We start from the raw sequence: 17,663 nt of genomic DNA, 5'->3' as shown, positions 1-17,663 counted from the left end.
TATTTTTATTTTTATGTAAGCATTCCCTTTTGCTCGTCTCAAAACTATCCAAAATAAGCTAGCGAAATGAGATAAAATAAGGTAAGTTTGATTATATAAAAATATTTGGAAAATAAATATTGAGTTTTAAACATAATTATTTGGTAAAACATTTGATCTTAATTTAAAGTATTTTAATATACTAAAATATTTAAGTTTGGGCTCTTTATATACAATACCAAACACTCTATTTTTTATTATGTTTTTGTTATAATCTCATCTCACACGAGAGACCTACATCAATAATTAATGGTAAATGGTAATGTTAAATTGAAACTAAATAAAAATATTAATCTCTAAAGTTGATAAAATTAAAAAATTAAGTCTAATATAAAAAATCAAAATAAAAGTTAAATATTTTCAATGAATTATTGACCGCATAATACAATTGAAATGATTTTAAAGTTGTTGTGGTTAACTAATAAAATTGAAAGTCAAAACTATAAATTTATAATACAAGACATAGAATGGCATTTTTGTAGTCCTTTGCCAATTATTTTAGCTGAGAGCATATACCCATTTTTATTTTTTACATAATGAGAAGCACTTAACCAAAACTTTGGCATAAATGCTCATGTCTTTACTTACACAGAGTTAACAAATAAAATGGTGCTCAAAGTGTTACATCATTAATTTAAATGGTACGTCACACCTTTTGAGTAATTAGTACCCTTAAAACAAATTTAACAAAGATAAATTAGAGATAAAACTATTTTATTTATTTCATGAAAATGTGACTTATCAATTGAAAATACAACCGATACAGTTATAGCAACGGCTCCAACCAAATCAGAAGGGAAAGGATACGCGAAGGGGTTTCAGAAAGCATCCTGATCCGGGTAAATAGATGGTGTCTTCAACCTAATCAGCTAAGTTTCAGCAACATTGCATTTGCATTCATACCAACTATGGGCGTGGCGTTTCAACAGAGTGACAATTTTTCGGCATTAATACAAACCGGCACCGTGGAAACCAACCAAAATTGAGCAAAAACTTCTAATACTGGCATTCATTTTCATCCTCACAATGCGCCAAACAAAAATAGAGCAAATGATAGATAGAGCATCTTTCATCCAGACCTTTTATAGAAGCTATACGCCACAGCAATGGTTGCAGCTGCTCCGATCACTGCAACAGCTGCGAGAACATCAGTTTGCTCCCAATTCCCGATCCAGCTTGAAGGTTTGCCCACCCCCTTCTTTTCTTGGATTTCTACAGTTTTTTTCACTTCAAAATTTCCATCTCTACAGCAAGAAAATCCATTGGCACCCTGACAACAGCTTCCCACATCTTCCTTTTTGTCTTGGATGCCATTTTCTTTGGGCTTTTCAGTGTTCTCCAGACGCTCTCCATTAGCGATCTTCTTATCACCCACACTTTCAGAATGTCCAACAGGTGCACCCATTTGTCCCCTGCAAACAGACGTGATTAACCACATGTTCCTTTTTTTTTAAAAAAAAAATTACAGAGGAATTAGAAAGAGCTAACCAATAATAAGCAAATTGAATAGGCAAAGATTAATTTGATGATAAATTAAATGACACTGATTTTCAGTCTGAAAATGGGCTGCCAAACACGGTTCCGTAATTTCACCCCTACTTGTTTTTTCTTTTTTTGCTTGGGTACCCCACTAGTTGCTTTTTCAGCACACAAATTTTGAACTAAAAAACATTTCCCTAAATTAAAACAAATGCATCATCATGCAAAACCGATAAAGAAACTGGATGTTAGGATCGGTTTGATACCACTTTGTTAGGATCTCTCTGACAGCACCTGTTAGGAATCAAATACCGCAAAATAATACAGAAATCAAGACACAGAAAATTTAATATGGTCCGACACCAATGCCTACCTCCACGATTATTTGACTGTGAAACAATTATTTGACTATGAAACACCCGAAAAACACAACCTTCTAGATAACTGGTTGGCCAAACTCCGAAAACTCAGATAATCTCAAGATGTGGTCCAATTAACAACTGAACCGAGGACGTTTTTTTATAGACAACAATCCTAATTGGACTAAGCCTCATACACCTATCCCCATCTCCTATATATAATCAAATTGGGTTTTATTAAGACAATCTCTATTAAACCAAAATTTGAGGACGACTTATCCTAACACTGGATAACCAACTCATATTCTAATGACAAAAGAGGGAAACAAAACTAGACAGGAGGGATTGCAACCCCAAAAGATTAAATCACAACCAGAAGCCACAGCATTTCCACTGTCTGAGTAGATAGATCAACTGCAGAGCCCCCGCATGCGTGCACACACACAAAAAGAACAGAAAATAAAAAAACTAAAAGAATTTCCCTACACACAAATTAAGACTTTCAAGCTGAGAAATGCATTTTGGTTACCAAGAAAGCTACACAAGGATCACTCCTTGCCTTCATGCGCAGACTGATTAAGGGCCAGGAAGAAGGGGGGGGGGGGCACCCCCTCTGGAAAATAAGAATTAATTAATTTGTTCTGACATTAACTTTTAAATTAACTAACTATATTACCTTTTAAATGTGTAAGAGTTGCTAAGAGTGGCAGCATGGCTGAGCGGTTTAAGTGTTAAGATTTGGTTCTACAATGAGGCAGCGCAGGTTCAAATACCACTGGGTAACATTTGAAGCAAATTTTATTATTTACATTATTTATTTTGTTAGACCAATTTAGATTGGCCTTTTCTTCGAACTATTTATAATAAATATAAATTATTACAATTAACGTAGATGTTTGTCCAAGTTACATATAAACTATTATAACTGTTGGTGATAGCAGATTCCTAAGAGTCCTATCAAATGGAGACTTTTATCTCTATCTTCTCTTAGTATTTATCCATATGTATTATCAGTTTCTTATTTTCTATTTTATTGTATTTTGTAATCTAATCTCTTCCTACAAATTATGAGAGATATTAGAGAGTAGTATTGAAGTAGAAGTCTTTAGGGTCCAAGAGTGTATGTCTATAAGAAAGCCCTTGTATCAGTTTTTCAATATATGAAGAATTAGATTGATTTCTTCTACATAGTATCAGAGCGCCAGGTTATCTAGGATTTTAATTTTACCCAATTTTTTTTATTACCTGGTACTGTTTGGTACTGGTTTTACGTGGCCTTCATTGCCACGCCTTTTGGTTCGTGACACCTTCGCGATCTTCTTCTTCTTCATCGACCACCTGCCTTCATTGCAGATTTTTTTTCCTTCTTCCATCAGTGAGTGATCTCGGAAGCCTTTGACAGTATGACAAAGACATCCAAGGTAAACCCTACATCCTCCATTCCTTCTCCTAACATAACAGAAGATCTAAGTCTGCTAGACTCTACTCCTATGGCTGTCGAATTGCCAACTCTTCATCAATCCTACTGATTAGATGGTAGGAATTATCTTCAATGGGCTCAACTGGTCAGAACTCTCCTCAAGGGCCGAAGCAAAGGAAGTCACTTGACAGCAAATCCACCGAAAGAAGAAGACCCATCCTTCATAGCATGGGATGTGGAAGACTCATGAATTCTGTCATGGCTGTGGAGTACAATGCAACCAGACATCAATAGGAACTATATGTTCCTAAACACAGCCAAGGAAGTGTGGGAAACCGTCCAGCAAACCTTCTCCAAGGTTAGAGATGCATCAGTGATCTTTGAGGTAAAAACAAAGATCAACTCCACTAAACATGGGCCGCTAACAGTGACCGAATACTACAACCAAATGAGGGGCTTATGGCTGGAACTCGATTAGTATCAAGCAATTAAAATGGTGTGCAAAACAGATGCTGATGCCCTTCATCAGATTGTGGAGAGAGATCAAATTGTAGAGTTCCTAGCCGGCTTGAATCAAGAGTTTGATCAAGTTCAGGTACAAGTCCTAGGTAAGGACAAACTTCCTAGCCTAAATGAGGTTTTTGCCATTGTTCAAAGTGAGGAGAATAGAAGAAGTGCGATGATTACTGATTATAGTCCTGAAGGATTAGCCTTCTTTATCAAAAACAAAAGGGAGATGGGATGAGGTTTGGGAGATCAGTCACCCAAACAAGGAATACAAGTTGAGAAAAGACAATGGTGTACTCATTGCAAGAAACCCCAGCATACCAGGGAAACTTGTTTTAAATTACATGGAAAGGAGGCTGTGTTGAAGAAGATTGGAGGATTTAAGAATATGAGATCTCAAAGTTATCTCTCTAGCAAGGATCCGGAAAAAAAGGGTGAAAAAGAAGAGCCAACAGAGGATGATCTAAAGCTGTTAAATGCTGAAGAACTCAGCAAACTAAAAGCCTTCCTAAGAACCTTCCAAGATGGAGCTTCATGCTCCACTGATCAGCAAGATATATCTCTAACCAATTGTTCTTTTTTAGCTTCGAAAATTGAAAGGGATAACATATGGATCCTTGATTCGGGAGCCACAAATCACATGACACCTAATCCCAATTTTTTTGAGACCTGTGAGCCCCTTACCACTGCCAAACAAATCACCATTGCAAATGGTGTATCAGTCCCTATTACCGGAACAAGTACCATTCACATTAGCCCTTCTTTAACTCTCAGTCACGCATGTCCCAAATTTGACTACCAATTTGATCTCTATTTATCAATTAACTAAAGATCTAAACTGCTATGCTATTTTTCTTCTCATTTGTGCAAGTTTCAGGCCAAGGACACGAGGAAGATGATTGGGGGTTGTACATTTTGCAAGGGGAGAATCCTAACACAAAAAGAAGAAGGCTTGGGATGGCATATTCCACTGAAACCTCTACTGATTTCTCCTCAATTTGGCTCCACCATCTTAGATTAGGCCATCCTCCTTTCATTTTATTAAAGAACATGTTCCCTAGTTTGTTTAGAAACCTAGAGCCTAGTGATTTTCAATGTGATGTGTGTGTCATGGCGAAGCACCATCGAGTGACTTACTCTATCAGCAATAAATTATCTTCTAAACCATTCTTCTTAGTCCATTCGGATGTTTGGGGACCATCTAAAATTTCAAACTGTTCTAGAGCTAGGTGGTTCATCACCTTCATTGATGATTGCACTAGAATGTGTTGGATGTACCTTTTAAAAGACAAATCTGTCATTGGGTCTACTTTACAACACTTCTGCAAAATGATTCTCACTCAATTTGGCACATCAATTCAACAATTCTGGACTGATAATGCAAAGGATTATTTTAACAATCCCTTGCATCTATTTTTCCAAAAAGAAGGCATTATTCATTAATCATCTTGTGTGGACACCCCCCAACAAAATAGAGTGGCCGAGAAAAGGATGAGACACCTTCTCAATGTCACCCGCACTCTTCTTCACCGTCATCAAGTTCCAAAACAGTTTTTTTTTTTTTTGGGGGGGGGGGGGAGGCTGTGCTAACAACTTATGTGATGAATAGAGTGCCATCTAGGGTCCTAAAACATCAAAGTCCTCTCCAAAAATTAGCCTCCTTCTATCCTGATTTTTCTTTGCATTCTCAACTACCACTTAGAGTTTTCAGGTGTGTGTGTTTTGTTCACATTTCTAAAAACCAACGGGACAAGTTTGATCCGAGGGCTCATAGGTGTGTCTTCCTAGGCTATTCTCCTACTCAAAAGGGCTACAAATGCTACTGTCCTACCCTAAGGAAGTTCTATGTGTCTGAGGATGTTACATTCCATGAAAATGAGTCATACTTTGCCCCTCTTCAAACCAGCAGTCAGGGGGAGCCTAATTTCAGCGAAAATTCAGCCTCTGAAACTTCTGTTCCCTTGGTAGAAACCAGCCCTTTGGACCTTCACCGCCCTTCCATCATGAACCAGCCTCTATTCCCAATGTCTAGCAGTGACCATCAACCAGCCCATGTCATTTCCCAGCCATCTCCAATTCGGTACAAGGGTTCTCCATTTGTTTACAAAAGACGATAGCACGTCTCTACTTAGCAGCCTATCCAATCATCAGTCCCTTGTCCAGCCCTGGAACCTACATCAAGTGAAGATGATGCTCCAGCAGAGTGCAGTCCATGCCCCGAACCTACTGTCCTTGATCTCCCTATTGCTCTTCGGAAGGGAATTAGATCTTGTACTCAACATCCCATGTCCAATTATTTATCCTATCATCTAGCCACCAAAGATTTCTCTCTTCATTGGATGCTATTGTTATCCCAACATTAGTAGAAGAAGCTCTAAAGAACCCTAAGTGGAAAGAAGCTATGCTAGAGAAGATATGGGCACTTAACAAAAATCATACTTGGGATCTCGTGGCCAAACCCAATGGTGTTAAGCTAGTTGGCTGCCGGTGGATATTTAATATGAAATTCAAAGCTGATGGTACTCTTAACCGATACAAGGCAAGGTTGGTTGTCAAGGGCTATACCCAATCCTATGGCATTGATTACCTTGAAACTTTTGCCCAAGTCGCAAAGATGACTTCTGTGCGGGTTCTTATTTCATCGACGGTAATACATGGGTGGCAATTCTAGCAATTTGATGTGAAAAATGCATTCTTGCATGGGGATTTAGAGGAGAAGATATTTATGGAACTACCTCATGGTTTTCACCAGGAAGGGGGAGGAAGAGTATGTAGACTTAAAAAGGCCCTCTATGGGCTCAAGCAATCTCCACGTGCTTGGTGCGGCCGATTTTCTAAAGCTATGCTCTCTATGGGATATCATCAAAGCAGGGGGGATTATACTCTCTTTATCAAGTATCATGGTGATCTGATAACAGCTTTACTTGTATATGTGGATGATATTGTGGTTACTGGTAATGACACTACTGAACAGGTAATCTTAAAGAAGAACTTCGCTAAAGAATTTGAAATTAAAGAACTTGGGGTGCTGAAATATTTCTTGGGCATTGAGGTTGCATACTCAAAAGATGGCATATTCTTGTCACAAAGAAAGTATGTTATGGACTTACTTATAGAAACAGGGCTTCTAGGAGGAAAAGGATCTAGCATACCAATGGATCTGAACCTAAAGTTGCAAGCAAATACCAAAGATGAAGTGATAGATAAAGGGAGGTTTCAACGTCTAGTGGGTAGGCTAATTTATCTCTCACATACTAGACCTGATATAGCATTTGCAATGAGCCTTGTAAGTCAATTTATGCATAATCCCTCCTCAGAACATATGCAAGCAATAAGGAGGATTTTGAATTATCTTAAAGCTACACCAAGTAAAAGAATCTTATTTACCCCAGGGGATGTTTTAAAGATTCAAGGATATGTGGATGCTGACTATGGGAGGTCTCTAGTTGATAGGAGATTCACAACTGGGTATTGTGTGTTCCTAGGAGGTAATCTGGTATCTTGGAGAAGCAAGAAGCAAGATCAAGTGCAGAACTTGAGTTTTGAGCTATGGCTCTAGGAGTATACAAACTTCTATGGTTGCAAATAGTTCTAGAAGATCTAAAAATTCCAGTATAGAGACCCATTGAGTTGCTATGTGATAACCAGTCAGCGATCAGTATAGCTCATAATCCGGTCCAACATGACCGGACAAAACATATTGAGATTGATCATCATTTCCTCAAAGAAAAGCTTGATTCAGGTCTCCTCAATGTCTCATATGTGCCATCAAGGTGTCAAGTGGCTGATATTCTAAGAAAAGGATTGCCGATTGCACAGTTTGAAGACCTAGTATCCAAGCTAAAGAAGTGTGATATACATTCCCCAGCTTGAGGGGGAGTGTTGGCGATAGCAGATTCCTGAGAGTCCTATCAAAGGAAGACTTTTATCTCTATCTTCTCTTAGTATTTATCCATGTGTATTATCAATTTCTTATTTTCTATTTTATTGTATTTTGTAATCTGATCTCTTCCTACAAATTAAGAGAGATATTAGGGAGTAGTATTGAAATAGAAGTCTTTAGGGTCCAAGAGTGTATGTCTATAAGAAAGCCCTTGTATCAGTTTTTCAATATATGAAGAATTAGATTGATTTCTTCTACAATAATGTATATGTTGGCCCAAGTTAAATGTGTAGTTATCAAGCACAGTCATATATTAAATAATTTTAGTATTCTAGTTTGATGCCATCATGCCAATAAGTTGAGCAGCTTAAGCCTTCAGTTTTAAAGGCTCCTTACCCTGTAGGGTTAAAGAGAGAGATTTGATCTATCAAGAGATGGCTTTTTTGGTTCATCACAATTTCTAGTTTTACATGTTTTCACCCTCATTTTCTTCATTCCTTCCAAGTTTCAAATCTTGAAGATTTATGTTTACTAGGTAAAGAAACTTATAGATATTTAGTATGAGACCTCGTAAAGAAATATTATAGATATGTATATATTTTTTCCTTTTTTGCTATTGGTTTTTTTAAAAAAATATTTGTCAGTGTATTTTTGCCCCCTGCTAAACTAATTTTCTGGGTCTGCCACTGCTTGCCTTCAGGAAAGTTTAAACAATAAATAATTTCAAATGTCATGTGGCTATGAGATGATATTAAACAAGATCAGTGGCAGCATAAAGCATTAACAGGGACTCTGCTGAGAAACAATACCAGCATACTGATATTCATGTTTCAAAAACTTGACCTGCAATAATAATCCCCATTTGTTTAACTGGGAGCTTCAAATCCACATCTAAATGGGTTTTCTGAAGAAAAAAACACCAAAATGAAGGATGCTGACGGCCGACCCACTCTGGTTGGCCTCATTAACAAATGCAGGGGTATGGATAACAGCTCTAACTAATTTCCAATGTAAGAGGTGATTACTATCCCTAATCCCCAGTCAAGTATTTGCACATGGAGGCTCAATATAGAAAGACATGTTTTACTTACATATACAAAATATAATCTACGGTTCCAAGTATTATAACCATCTCAAGGTAAAAAGCTTATCCTTTGAACATGGCCAAAATTAGAGTTTATAAATTGGAATCAACTGTACAAAATAACCCATGCACAATTTTAAATATAGATATGGCTCTATTGTTGGCATTCCCAATTGGGTTCTCTACAGATGCCAAAACAAATTCATTCCAAATGCTACCAGAAACAAAGAAAGTTCGTTGTTCTAAGATATGAATGTTTGGAACTTTAAATGGTACTTAACCCAATATGACAATTCAAAAGTGATTACCAGTGCATGAAAATACAAAAATAACAATCAGATGGCCATGCCACAGTGCCACGCTATATGAATAGTTCATTTCTCAGAAAATAGAAGCCACAACCCCTAATCACACTTCCCATCCTATCAACCAACAAAAAGATAATATTCTTTAAATATAATTCAGTAATAGTAAAGTAACTGCATAACCCACAGATTATCGCCTGCCCAAACACAGTCACAACAATTTTAGTCAACATGCCATACAGTTATTAATCTAACTTCTTAAAGAGGAATTGTATTATTATTCATCTAGCTTCTCCAAGAGGAATTGTATTACCAGTCGTGATAGCAACATTAACCAAACAATTCACAAGAAACAAAACAGAAAAATAAACTTCAAAGACAAACCTCCAAAGACGATCTATGATCTTTCCGTTTCCAATATGTTCATCTAGCAATTCACCCACATCATTTGGAGTCACATAACCATACCTACAAAGACAATAAGAAGAACAATTTATCAACATCATAAGAGTGCCAATTGAGTCACTTTCATTCTTAAGGAATTAAGAAACATAGAAAGTGCAACCAAATGCAAACTAACCAGTGACCGGCAATTTTCCCCTCTTTGTCTTCACTGAAAACTATTATATTTCCAGCATATTTATGACCCCCAACATGTGAGCAAGCATTCACAAACACCTGGTCCTTCAGTCCCTTCAGTTCAATCTCCTCTTTAAGCTTCTCAATAAGAACCGGTCCACAAACCCCACACCTCTGATCTCTACTAGCATGAGCACAAACAAATACATGAGAACCAAACAACACCTCCTCCACTCCAGAAGCCCATGGTTTGCCATTCACAAGTACATCCTCCACGAAACCATCCACATCTGAATCCTTCAAACCCCTTTGATCAAGAAATAAACTCAATAAATAAGAAGTGAGGACATTATTCACTAGCCCATGGTTTTCCATTCTTTATTTTGTCAAATTTATCATATCAAGGAAGCAAAACCAAAATTAAAAACCTAATTCGCTAGTACCGAAAATTCTTTTTTGGGGAAATTCAAGAGTTGTACTTCACATGAATAAACAATAGCCATTGAAAGCCTAACCAATCCGCCTGATATACCTGTATTTGATCATTTGAGGGAAAATCAGTACATCTCCGTCAGAAAATTCAGTTCCGTCGCGCCCCTCACATATCGTCAAACGAGTCTGCTAAACGGAACACTAGTTAGACAAAAAATTTCAACTCTCCGTTAATGTTAACTGAATCTGAGATGCAGTAAACTTCAAACACAAACGCTATTGCAGTTACGAGAATCCAATCATTCATACGTTGACTAAAATCCAGACTACTAACCTTGACATTGATAGTGTCCTTGCGAGCTTTAAGAGCAGCAGATAGAAGCCTGGGAAGAGGATCATTGTCGGGGCCTTCAACGCGAGAAGGCCAAGAATCGTAAGTCTTGTAGCAGAGGAACACGTGGCGATCGTAGGGGGGGTCGACGGTGCCGGCGAGGTTTTTCTGATACATCTCCGGCCTCGAGAACCCATACTTGACGTCGACAACATCGGGGGCTCCGGCGGCGTCGGAAGACAAGTTCTCCGCAGCTCCTGCCATGGTGGAGAATGGAAGCAACAACACGAAAGGATTGGAACAGAGGCGGTAAATATATAATATATATATATTTGTAAAAATAAAATTATGTAACACCCTAAACTATCCAACACTTAATTATCCCTTCTAATTTCCCTTCTAATTTCATTCGCCTGTCCAAACGCGTTTTAAGAGAAGTGGTAGAGTGCGTAGGTACAACCGCTAGTCCATTATCATTATTATTATATTATATTATATTTAGATTAGTCGCCTGCCACGTGCGCCACGTGCTTGCACATCCTCATTTTTTGTCACTCTCCTACCCTTCAACTATAGGAGAATTACAGAGTCATGCGAGTGCAATTTTATTTACCCCTTAAACTGGGTGAATATAACCCTATCAATTTTGTAAGATCCGATCGATTTTCTTCCTTTCTCCATCGTCTCTCTCTTTCCCTCTCTATCATGCCTCATTCATATTTCACCCTCGTTATTGCCTCACTTCTTATATGTCTATATTTGATGCATTTTTTTCTCTCTGTAACGAGAAAAAATATAACGACAATCTATCACGTGAGATAAGATAGCAAGAGGTGAGGCGACGACAAGACAATAAAAGGCAAGATGTTGGCAACGAGAAAATTGAAGACAAAAGGAGATTGCTGGAGCAAGGGAATAAAAAAGAAAAAAACAAGATAAATGAGTTTATTGGAGAAACCTAATATCGTTAATGAAAATTAACTATGGTTATATTCATCTCGTTAAAAAGGAGAACAAAATTACACTCAAGTCATCTAATATTTTATATTTTTTATATTATTAAAATTATATTAACTTTTCTTTAAAATTTAAAAAATTTATATATCCAACCCTTTCAACTTAAGTTTCTCGAATTTGACCATTTTGTTATTAATTATAAAAATTATAACTTCAAAAATTACATGTCGACTCCTTCCAAGTGGACAAAAATTATATATTCAAATTATAACTTCAAAAATTATATTTTATATTATAACTTTAAAGGATATATCAAATTGACTCTACCAAGCAAAAAAATTGCCTCTTGAGGTTGAGGGAACCAATGATGCCCATAACTTATCATTCTGCCTTTATTATATAAAATTTATATTTAAGAATAAAAGATATTTCTAATTAAGTGGACAAAAAAAATTATATTTTTAGTAAATAAAATTATATCACCCAAGCATTCGTGAGAGAATAACTAATGTATATGGAACCCAAACTCAAAACCTTAATAAATTCCCCAACGCTTCTATTTACCCTTCAATTACAATTTCAATCATCATTAAAAGAATAAACAAATTTTCCTCATTATTCTTTTTCTCTTATTTAATGTCTTTCTCGAATGCCAACTTACTTAGCTTTGGTTTGGTTTTCAAATCTCTAATTAAGGGTCATATTTATTTTCTTCCCAATAAATGGTTTTCAAATCCCTTTTGAGGTAGATTTTTCAAAATAAAATCAATTTTCTTTTTTTTTAAATGCATAAGGTAAAATGGTCAATGAACACATGTATGCTATCAAATCTTGTCCAACTTGCCACGCCACTCATAAAATTAGGCAAAATATGACTGGCAATATTATAAATTTTCATAAAGTCAAATAATAATTAGATATCTTCCATGGGTTCAATGATTTCTATTTACGTTTATGTGATAATATTATTAATTCATTCATCACTAAACCCGATGGAATATTTTAGGAGAACCATCACATTGGGACACGGCAGCCCATATCATATGAGGCTCATATGATATCAATTGTCAATTTTCAATTCATAACATATGAGATATTTTTATGGGCATGGCAGCTTCCATGGCTGTTAAATGTGAGGAAGACATCCCACCTATACCCTAAACTCTAGTGCAGTAAATTCAGGGCTTGTGTTGGATATGAAACTAGTAACGCTCTGAACAGCAACCAAATATTCCAACATGTCTTTTTATTTTTATTTTTTGTCCCAAAATTTACACAATCTTTGACAATGCCACATCACATTCCCAAACTTAACTAGAGCATTGATATAATATTCCACAAACAAATTTTCAGTCTACATTTGGAGAATCAGGGTATGTTTCTTTTGTACACAGGCCCATCTAGCTGAAGAATTTAAAGCTAATTAGGCAACAGTTAGTAACAAAGATGATCATGGATCGAAATATTGATCTCAAATTAGCTGTGCACTCTACGAGACAAGGGAACATACTTGAGAATCCATGTCAAGATTTTTCTAGTAAATCTTCCAGAAATAAGTTCAATATGTACCTCCCAGTGGACAAAACGTCAAGCCTCTTCTCGCTAGGTTCATATTTTCCCTTCCGGAGCTGGTAACGATGAGTTACAGCTGAAATGGTATAAGTTTGGCCTTCAATCGTAACACTCTCCCCGCACTGTAAGTTCTGCTAGAGAGGATAACTAGAGTGAGATCAAACATTTCAAATAAGCTTCGGCAGGATTTGGAAGGCCAGCCATAGCCAATGTATCAACAGAACAGTGTTCATAACATGACAGAAAAGCCGCTCATCGGGCACTTAATTGTCAGAATAACCGACGTACATTTCATTTTTGGAAAGTTGCAGATTGCTTGCTTCTATAGTCATGTGGAAGAAACGCATTATCAGGCACTTCATTGTCAGAATAACTGATGGTGTTGATCAGAAAGCTCAATAAGTTATTGCATTTGTTCTCTCATGCCCGTTGACTCATCACAACTTTCGTACAAGATTCTCATCAATAGCAGTAACAACAATAATCACAAGCCTTAATCCCACTAGATGGCTGTGATTTCATTTTCATCGATACATATAGTTTTTCTTTACAGTAAGATGGTAGTGGAGAACAAAGTAAAGGAAAAGAAATGGCAAATAAATAAAATGAAGAAATTACAATTAGATTTGTTTATGTTTTTAGTTGCCTCAGAAAATTAGAAGAAAATCAACTTTTGATTTAATTATCCGTTAAAAATGAATTTAAAACCTAATTTGATTTTCCTTTTCCCATGTGGATTTGTCTTAACAATAGATTATCCTTAGCACTATATCATTAGTGACCATTGTCACAGTTCAGTATTCACTCCTTACAGCTGAAACAAGACCATTAAGTTCATTGCAGGCTGCTAACAGTAATCACAATCCAAATATTTTGATATCTTATCTGCTTTAGTTATTACCCATTTTTTGGACTTTGCACTTCTTTCACATAAGTACCTACTCAGAACACATGTAGCCCACATCAAAGTTGATGCACTGTTCATATAAAGCAAAAATGTTATCCACTCAGCCATCTGCCCCAATAGGAATGAGAGATTAGACCCACATGAAGAGAAACATTCTAGATCAAGCATCACACTGTGAGTTAATATCTCATTAGACCATTAGCTCTAGAAGGCCAACTTTCCTTTGCAGTACGATCTACCATTAAGGTGCAGAATCTTCCTGGTGAGATAATCAACTAATAAGGTGGCATAATATGCCTAGAGAGACAACCACGACTAAGGTGCATGATCTGTGTATGAGAACCACCAAGATACTCATAAAAATCTCATAGCTGACGAAAACCCTTTCAATCCTGGTCAAACATAAAATTCAGAGTTCAACTAGAAGTACAAAATGCATCCCCAGAAAATAGTGAGGGGTTGTATAGTTTTGTGAACTAATGTTTTCAACATCCAAAATCAGCATTTTAGAACCAAAAAAGCCGCTAAGAAACAATATATAAAGAAAAGGAGAAAAGTAACTAAACAGGACAGATGTGATATGGGCATATTTGATTTAGTAACTAATTGACTCTGCTGTGCAAGGAATTAACAGAACCTAAAGTATAACAAGTCAACAACAACACTCTCATGATATAAAGGATTACGAGAGTAGGCCTGTAATCAGTACCTAATCAGGTTGGAAATAACAAATCCATATATTGACCGTTATTAGACTTTTAATTGGTTCCAGAACCGGGTCGGGGTGATCGGATATATATATTAGTACCAAACCTGCAATAAATCAGAACCAGGTTGGGTCCGAATCTTAACCGGAACCATTGATAGGTGGATGAGATTGCAGAATGAGAAGATATAGATTATAGAGAGAGATCGAGAAAGATATATGACAACACATTAAGGTTTGAACTTTAAATGAAATGGATTTGAAATGGGAGACAATGACAATTCACTTCTTTAAATGGGTTTAAGTATTTAAAATGGGTGGGGAGTTGCCGGAGGGTTGACAGTATGCTCCTGCATCAACACCTTGTGCGAATGCACTGATCTAATGCTAAGGGAGGTTTTTGATTTGACAGTTCTCTTGGAATGTTGGTTCCCTACTCCACTGGTTTGAGCTGCTTAGAAACGGGGGTTGACAGAGCTCCGGCATCAACCTTCATGTAAAACAGTGGCTTGGATTATAAGTATGCCTTGCATTCAACGTCATTGTTTGGGGAGCAGCCGGGGGTTGATAGTATGCTCTTGCATCAATACCTCACGCGAATGTACCAAACTATTACTTAGGGCAGATCCTGCCTCTGAGGGCTCCTTTATGTGAGTGCCTTCTTTGCTGCTTCCCACGTATTTTGGCAGTTCGATTTATGTGTGTGCCCTTGCACTCCGAGCATTTATGCTTAGGGTAGAAGCTGTTTGCTGATTGGCTCTTTTGATGTTGCTGATGCAGATCTCTCCTAACTCATGTGTATACTTTCCTTCTGTTAGGAGTTATGGATTGCAGTTTTTTTTTCTGAGGGTGTGTTTGATAATATTTAGTTGGAAAGGAAAATATTTTCTAATTTGCATAAAAAATAAAAACCATCTCTCCCTAGATGAAATTTTCATGAAAAAGAGCCAAAAATATGCTTTAATGGTTGTACCATGGAATTGAATTCTATGAAAAATATAATGTATCAAACACCAAAGATGAAATTCAATTCATTGGATGTGATATTTTTTATGTATTTTTCATGCTATCAAACACATCCTTAGAGTTTAGGGTTTAGGGTTTAGGTACCATACATATTTTTCCATACACACTCTTAGGGTGTGTTTGATTACATTACCTAGAATTTAATTCTAGGTAATATTACCTAAAAAATAAAAATCACCCCACCCCCTTGAAAAATGAATTCTATGGAAAGAATCTTTAAATACTTGTACCATACATATTTTTCCATAGAAAAGTTAAGAATGTTTGATTGCTTTCCATAAAAAATGTGTAATAATTACATATTTTCTATGATAAATGTGTGCAATCAAACACACTCTTAGATCTTCTCGCTTGAACTTTCATTGTGAGGCTCAAGATATTCCCTAACTTTTAGCTGTAGATATTTTTGAGTTTCTTTTCTTTTAATGCAATTCTTATTTACAGAAAAAAAAAATCTTTTAATTATTTAAATTTATTACTATTATTGTTTTTTTTATGCATAGTATACGTAATATATTATATATTTAATTTCAAGCGAGTCCTGATGCTGATTGATCGAAACTAATAAATCCATATCCAGACTGTTTATTATATTTATAATTGAATCTGAAATTGGATTCGGGTAATCAGATACAAATATAGTACTAGAACCTAAATAAATGTAGATCCCGGGTGTTCATTTACAGACCTAACTGAAAGCACATAGTCACAACACAAGTTCGGTTTCATAGAAGTTGGAGATGATGGTCAAGACTGATACAGCTAAACTGCGTATTTTGATTACACTCTAAACCTATCATTAACAGCAAAGAGGATAAATACAGTACGGGTTGAGGGGAGGTTTGGTATATGGGGGAAAAGATTACAGACCTAAGTCCAACCAACTGATTTTTGGGAAATTTTCAATATCCTTTCAATTTCAACAACGGAGAATGGCTTCAAATAACTAAAAGATTTAACTGAAATCGATCTAAACTAACTAGTAGGAATTAGTCAGTCAGCATTTGGACCACTCTTTGCAATTGAAAACTGAATTTCCAGAAACTAAGGCCAAGAAGGAGAATCCATAAAGTCAAAGAAGGAAAAATTCAAGAACATAGATAGAAGAAGAGAGTGAGATGAATTGGTATCTTACCGGGGGAAAGCATCGAACGCCAAGACTCTTGGGCGGAGGCGTAATTTCGATGACCTTGTAGGGGTGGTTCTGTCCTCTGTCCTTCTCCTTCTTCCTGCAGAAAACCCTCGGGGCCTGCGAAGAAAAGTCAAAATCCAGACCGCGGAAAGCAGGAAAATAGAATTCGTCGAATGTTGAACAAAAACCTTCGAAGAAATGCAGAATGCGTACCTTCTGGAAGGAGGCAAAGGTGGACACAATCGCCATTCTCTCTCTCCGTCTCCCCAATCCTGCTTCTTCTCTTCCGTTCTGCTGATATCTCCCTCTCTCCAGAAGAGGAGCGAGCGAGCGTGCGGGCGTGCTGTTTGAGTTACGAATTTGATCATGAAATCCTGCTGCCGGGTGGCACGCAACGGATAAATCCTGTCCGTTGAATTTGATCCCCTATACGTGTGGCCAATAAAAGCTTTGCGAAATGCATTTATCGTAACATGTTTGGTAAATGCATTGAGTTTTCAAATTTATTTAATTACACGTCAGCATCCTTCAAAGATTATTATTTGGCCAAATATATATTTTAAATTTTTAATGTTTTAAAACAATCAAAATAAGTACACTTATGGTATTTTTATTTTTTGTCCCTTTAATTATCTTTTCAAAAAAAATAAATCACATAATCAAATTAATATATATTATCAACGTTCTTATTTCAAAATTCATTACGTAATTAATAAGAAAAAACTCATCTCTTTATCTTCCCGTCTTATTCAATTTCGTTTCTTTCTAATTCTTATTTTAATTTTTATATCATAAATTAGTTGAGTCATGATATAGAATCCATAAATACAAGAATAAGCACAAAGACAAATACTCCAAAAATAAACTTTCAAATGAAAAAATATATATATAGAATCAAAAGATAATACTTATATGATTAACATATTACAAACTAGTGAAGAACTT

General features: G+C 36.3%; 2 protein-coding genes across 3 annotated transcripts; both read right to left on the bottom strand.

The window, feature by feature from the left end:
- Positions 1 to 736: 736 nt before the first annotated feature.
- LOC127799347 (altered inheritance of mitochondria protein 32) lies at positions 737 to 10,741 on the bottom strand. Its single transcript, XM_052333297.1, has 5 exons — positions 10,422 to 10,741; positions 10,188 to 10,273; positions 9,657 to 9,962; positions 9,461 to 9,544; positions 737 to 1,451 (listed from the first exon to the last, which is right to left on the bottom strand). Exons 1-5 carry the CDS (start codon positions 10,680 to 10,682, stop codon positions 1,109 to 1,111), a joined length of 1,080 nt encoding a protein of 359 aa, XP_052189257.1. The 5' UTR covers positions 10,683 to 10,741; the 3' UTR covers positions 737 to 1,108.
- Positions 10,742 to 12,595: 1,854 nt separating this feature from the next.
- Positions 12,596 to 17,100, bottom strand: LOC127798764 (uncharacterized). 2 transcript variants are annotated; one of them, XM_052332362.1, is made up of 3 exons: positions 16,932 to 17,100; positions 16,722 to 16,835; positions 12,596 to 13,081 (listed from the first exon to the last, which is right to left on the bottom strand). In XM_052332362.1, the coding sequence occupies exons 1-3, from the start codon at positions 16,965 to 16,967 to the stop codon at positions 12,899 to 12,901; spliced, it is 333 nt and encodes a 110-aa protein (XP_052188322.1). In that variant the 5' UTR covers positions 16,968 to 17,100; the 3' UTR covers positions 12,596 to 12,898. The 2 variants fall into 2 exon arrangements, with proteins under 2 accessions (XP_052188322.1, XP_052188323.1); XM_052332363.1 differs by having other exon boundaries at positions 12,596 to 13,078.
- Positions 17,101 to 17,663: the final 563 nt, after the last annotated feature.

This window comes from Diospyros lotus, chromosome 4 (genome assembly GCF_014633365.1).
Source record: "Diospyros lotus cultivar Yz01 chromosome 4, ASM1463336v1, whole genome shotgun sequence".
Lineage (NCBI taxonomy): Eukaryota > Viridiplantae > Streptophyta > Magnoliopsida > Ericales > Ebenaceae > Diospyros > Diospyros lotus.
The sequence above is the reverse complement of the archived record's forward strand: the minus strand, read 5'-3'. Positions and strand labels throughout refer to the sequence as shown.

Bases quoted from the DNA above. Each gene is read 5' to 3' on its own strand.
- LOC127799347 (XM_052333297.1), bottom strand. From the start codon at position 10,682: ATGGCAGGAGCTGCGGAGAACTTGTCTTCCGACGCCGCCGGAGCCCCC. The intron at 10,274-10,421 runs GTTAGTAGTCTG...TCCGTTTAGCAG, and splicing joins AGGACACTATCAATGTCAAG to ACTCGTTTGACGATATGTGA. The intron at 9,963-10,187 runs GTATATCAGGCG...TCTTGATCAAAG, and splicing joins CCTCAAATGATCAAATACAG to GGGTTTGAAGGATTCAGATG.
- LOC127798764 (XM_052332362.1), bottom strand. From the start codon at position 16,967: ATGGCGATTGTGTCCACCTTTGCCTCCTTCCAGAAG. The intron at 16,836-16,931 runs GTACGCATTCTG...TTTTCTTCGCAG, and splicing joins CCTTTGCCTCCTTCCAGAAG to GCCCCGAGGGTTTTCTGCAG. The intron at 13,082-16,721 runs GTAAGATACCAA...TATCCTCTCTAG, and splicing joins GCGTTCGATGCTTTCCCCCG to CAGAACTTACAGTGCGGGGA.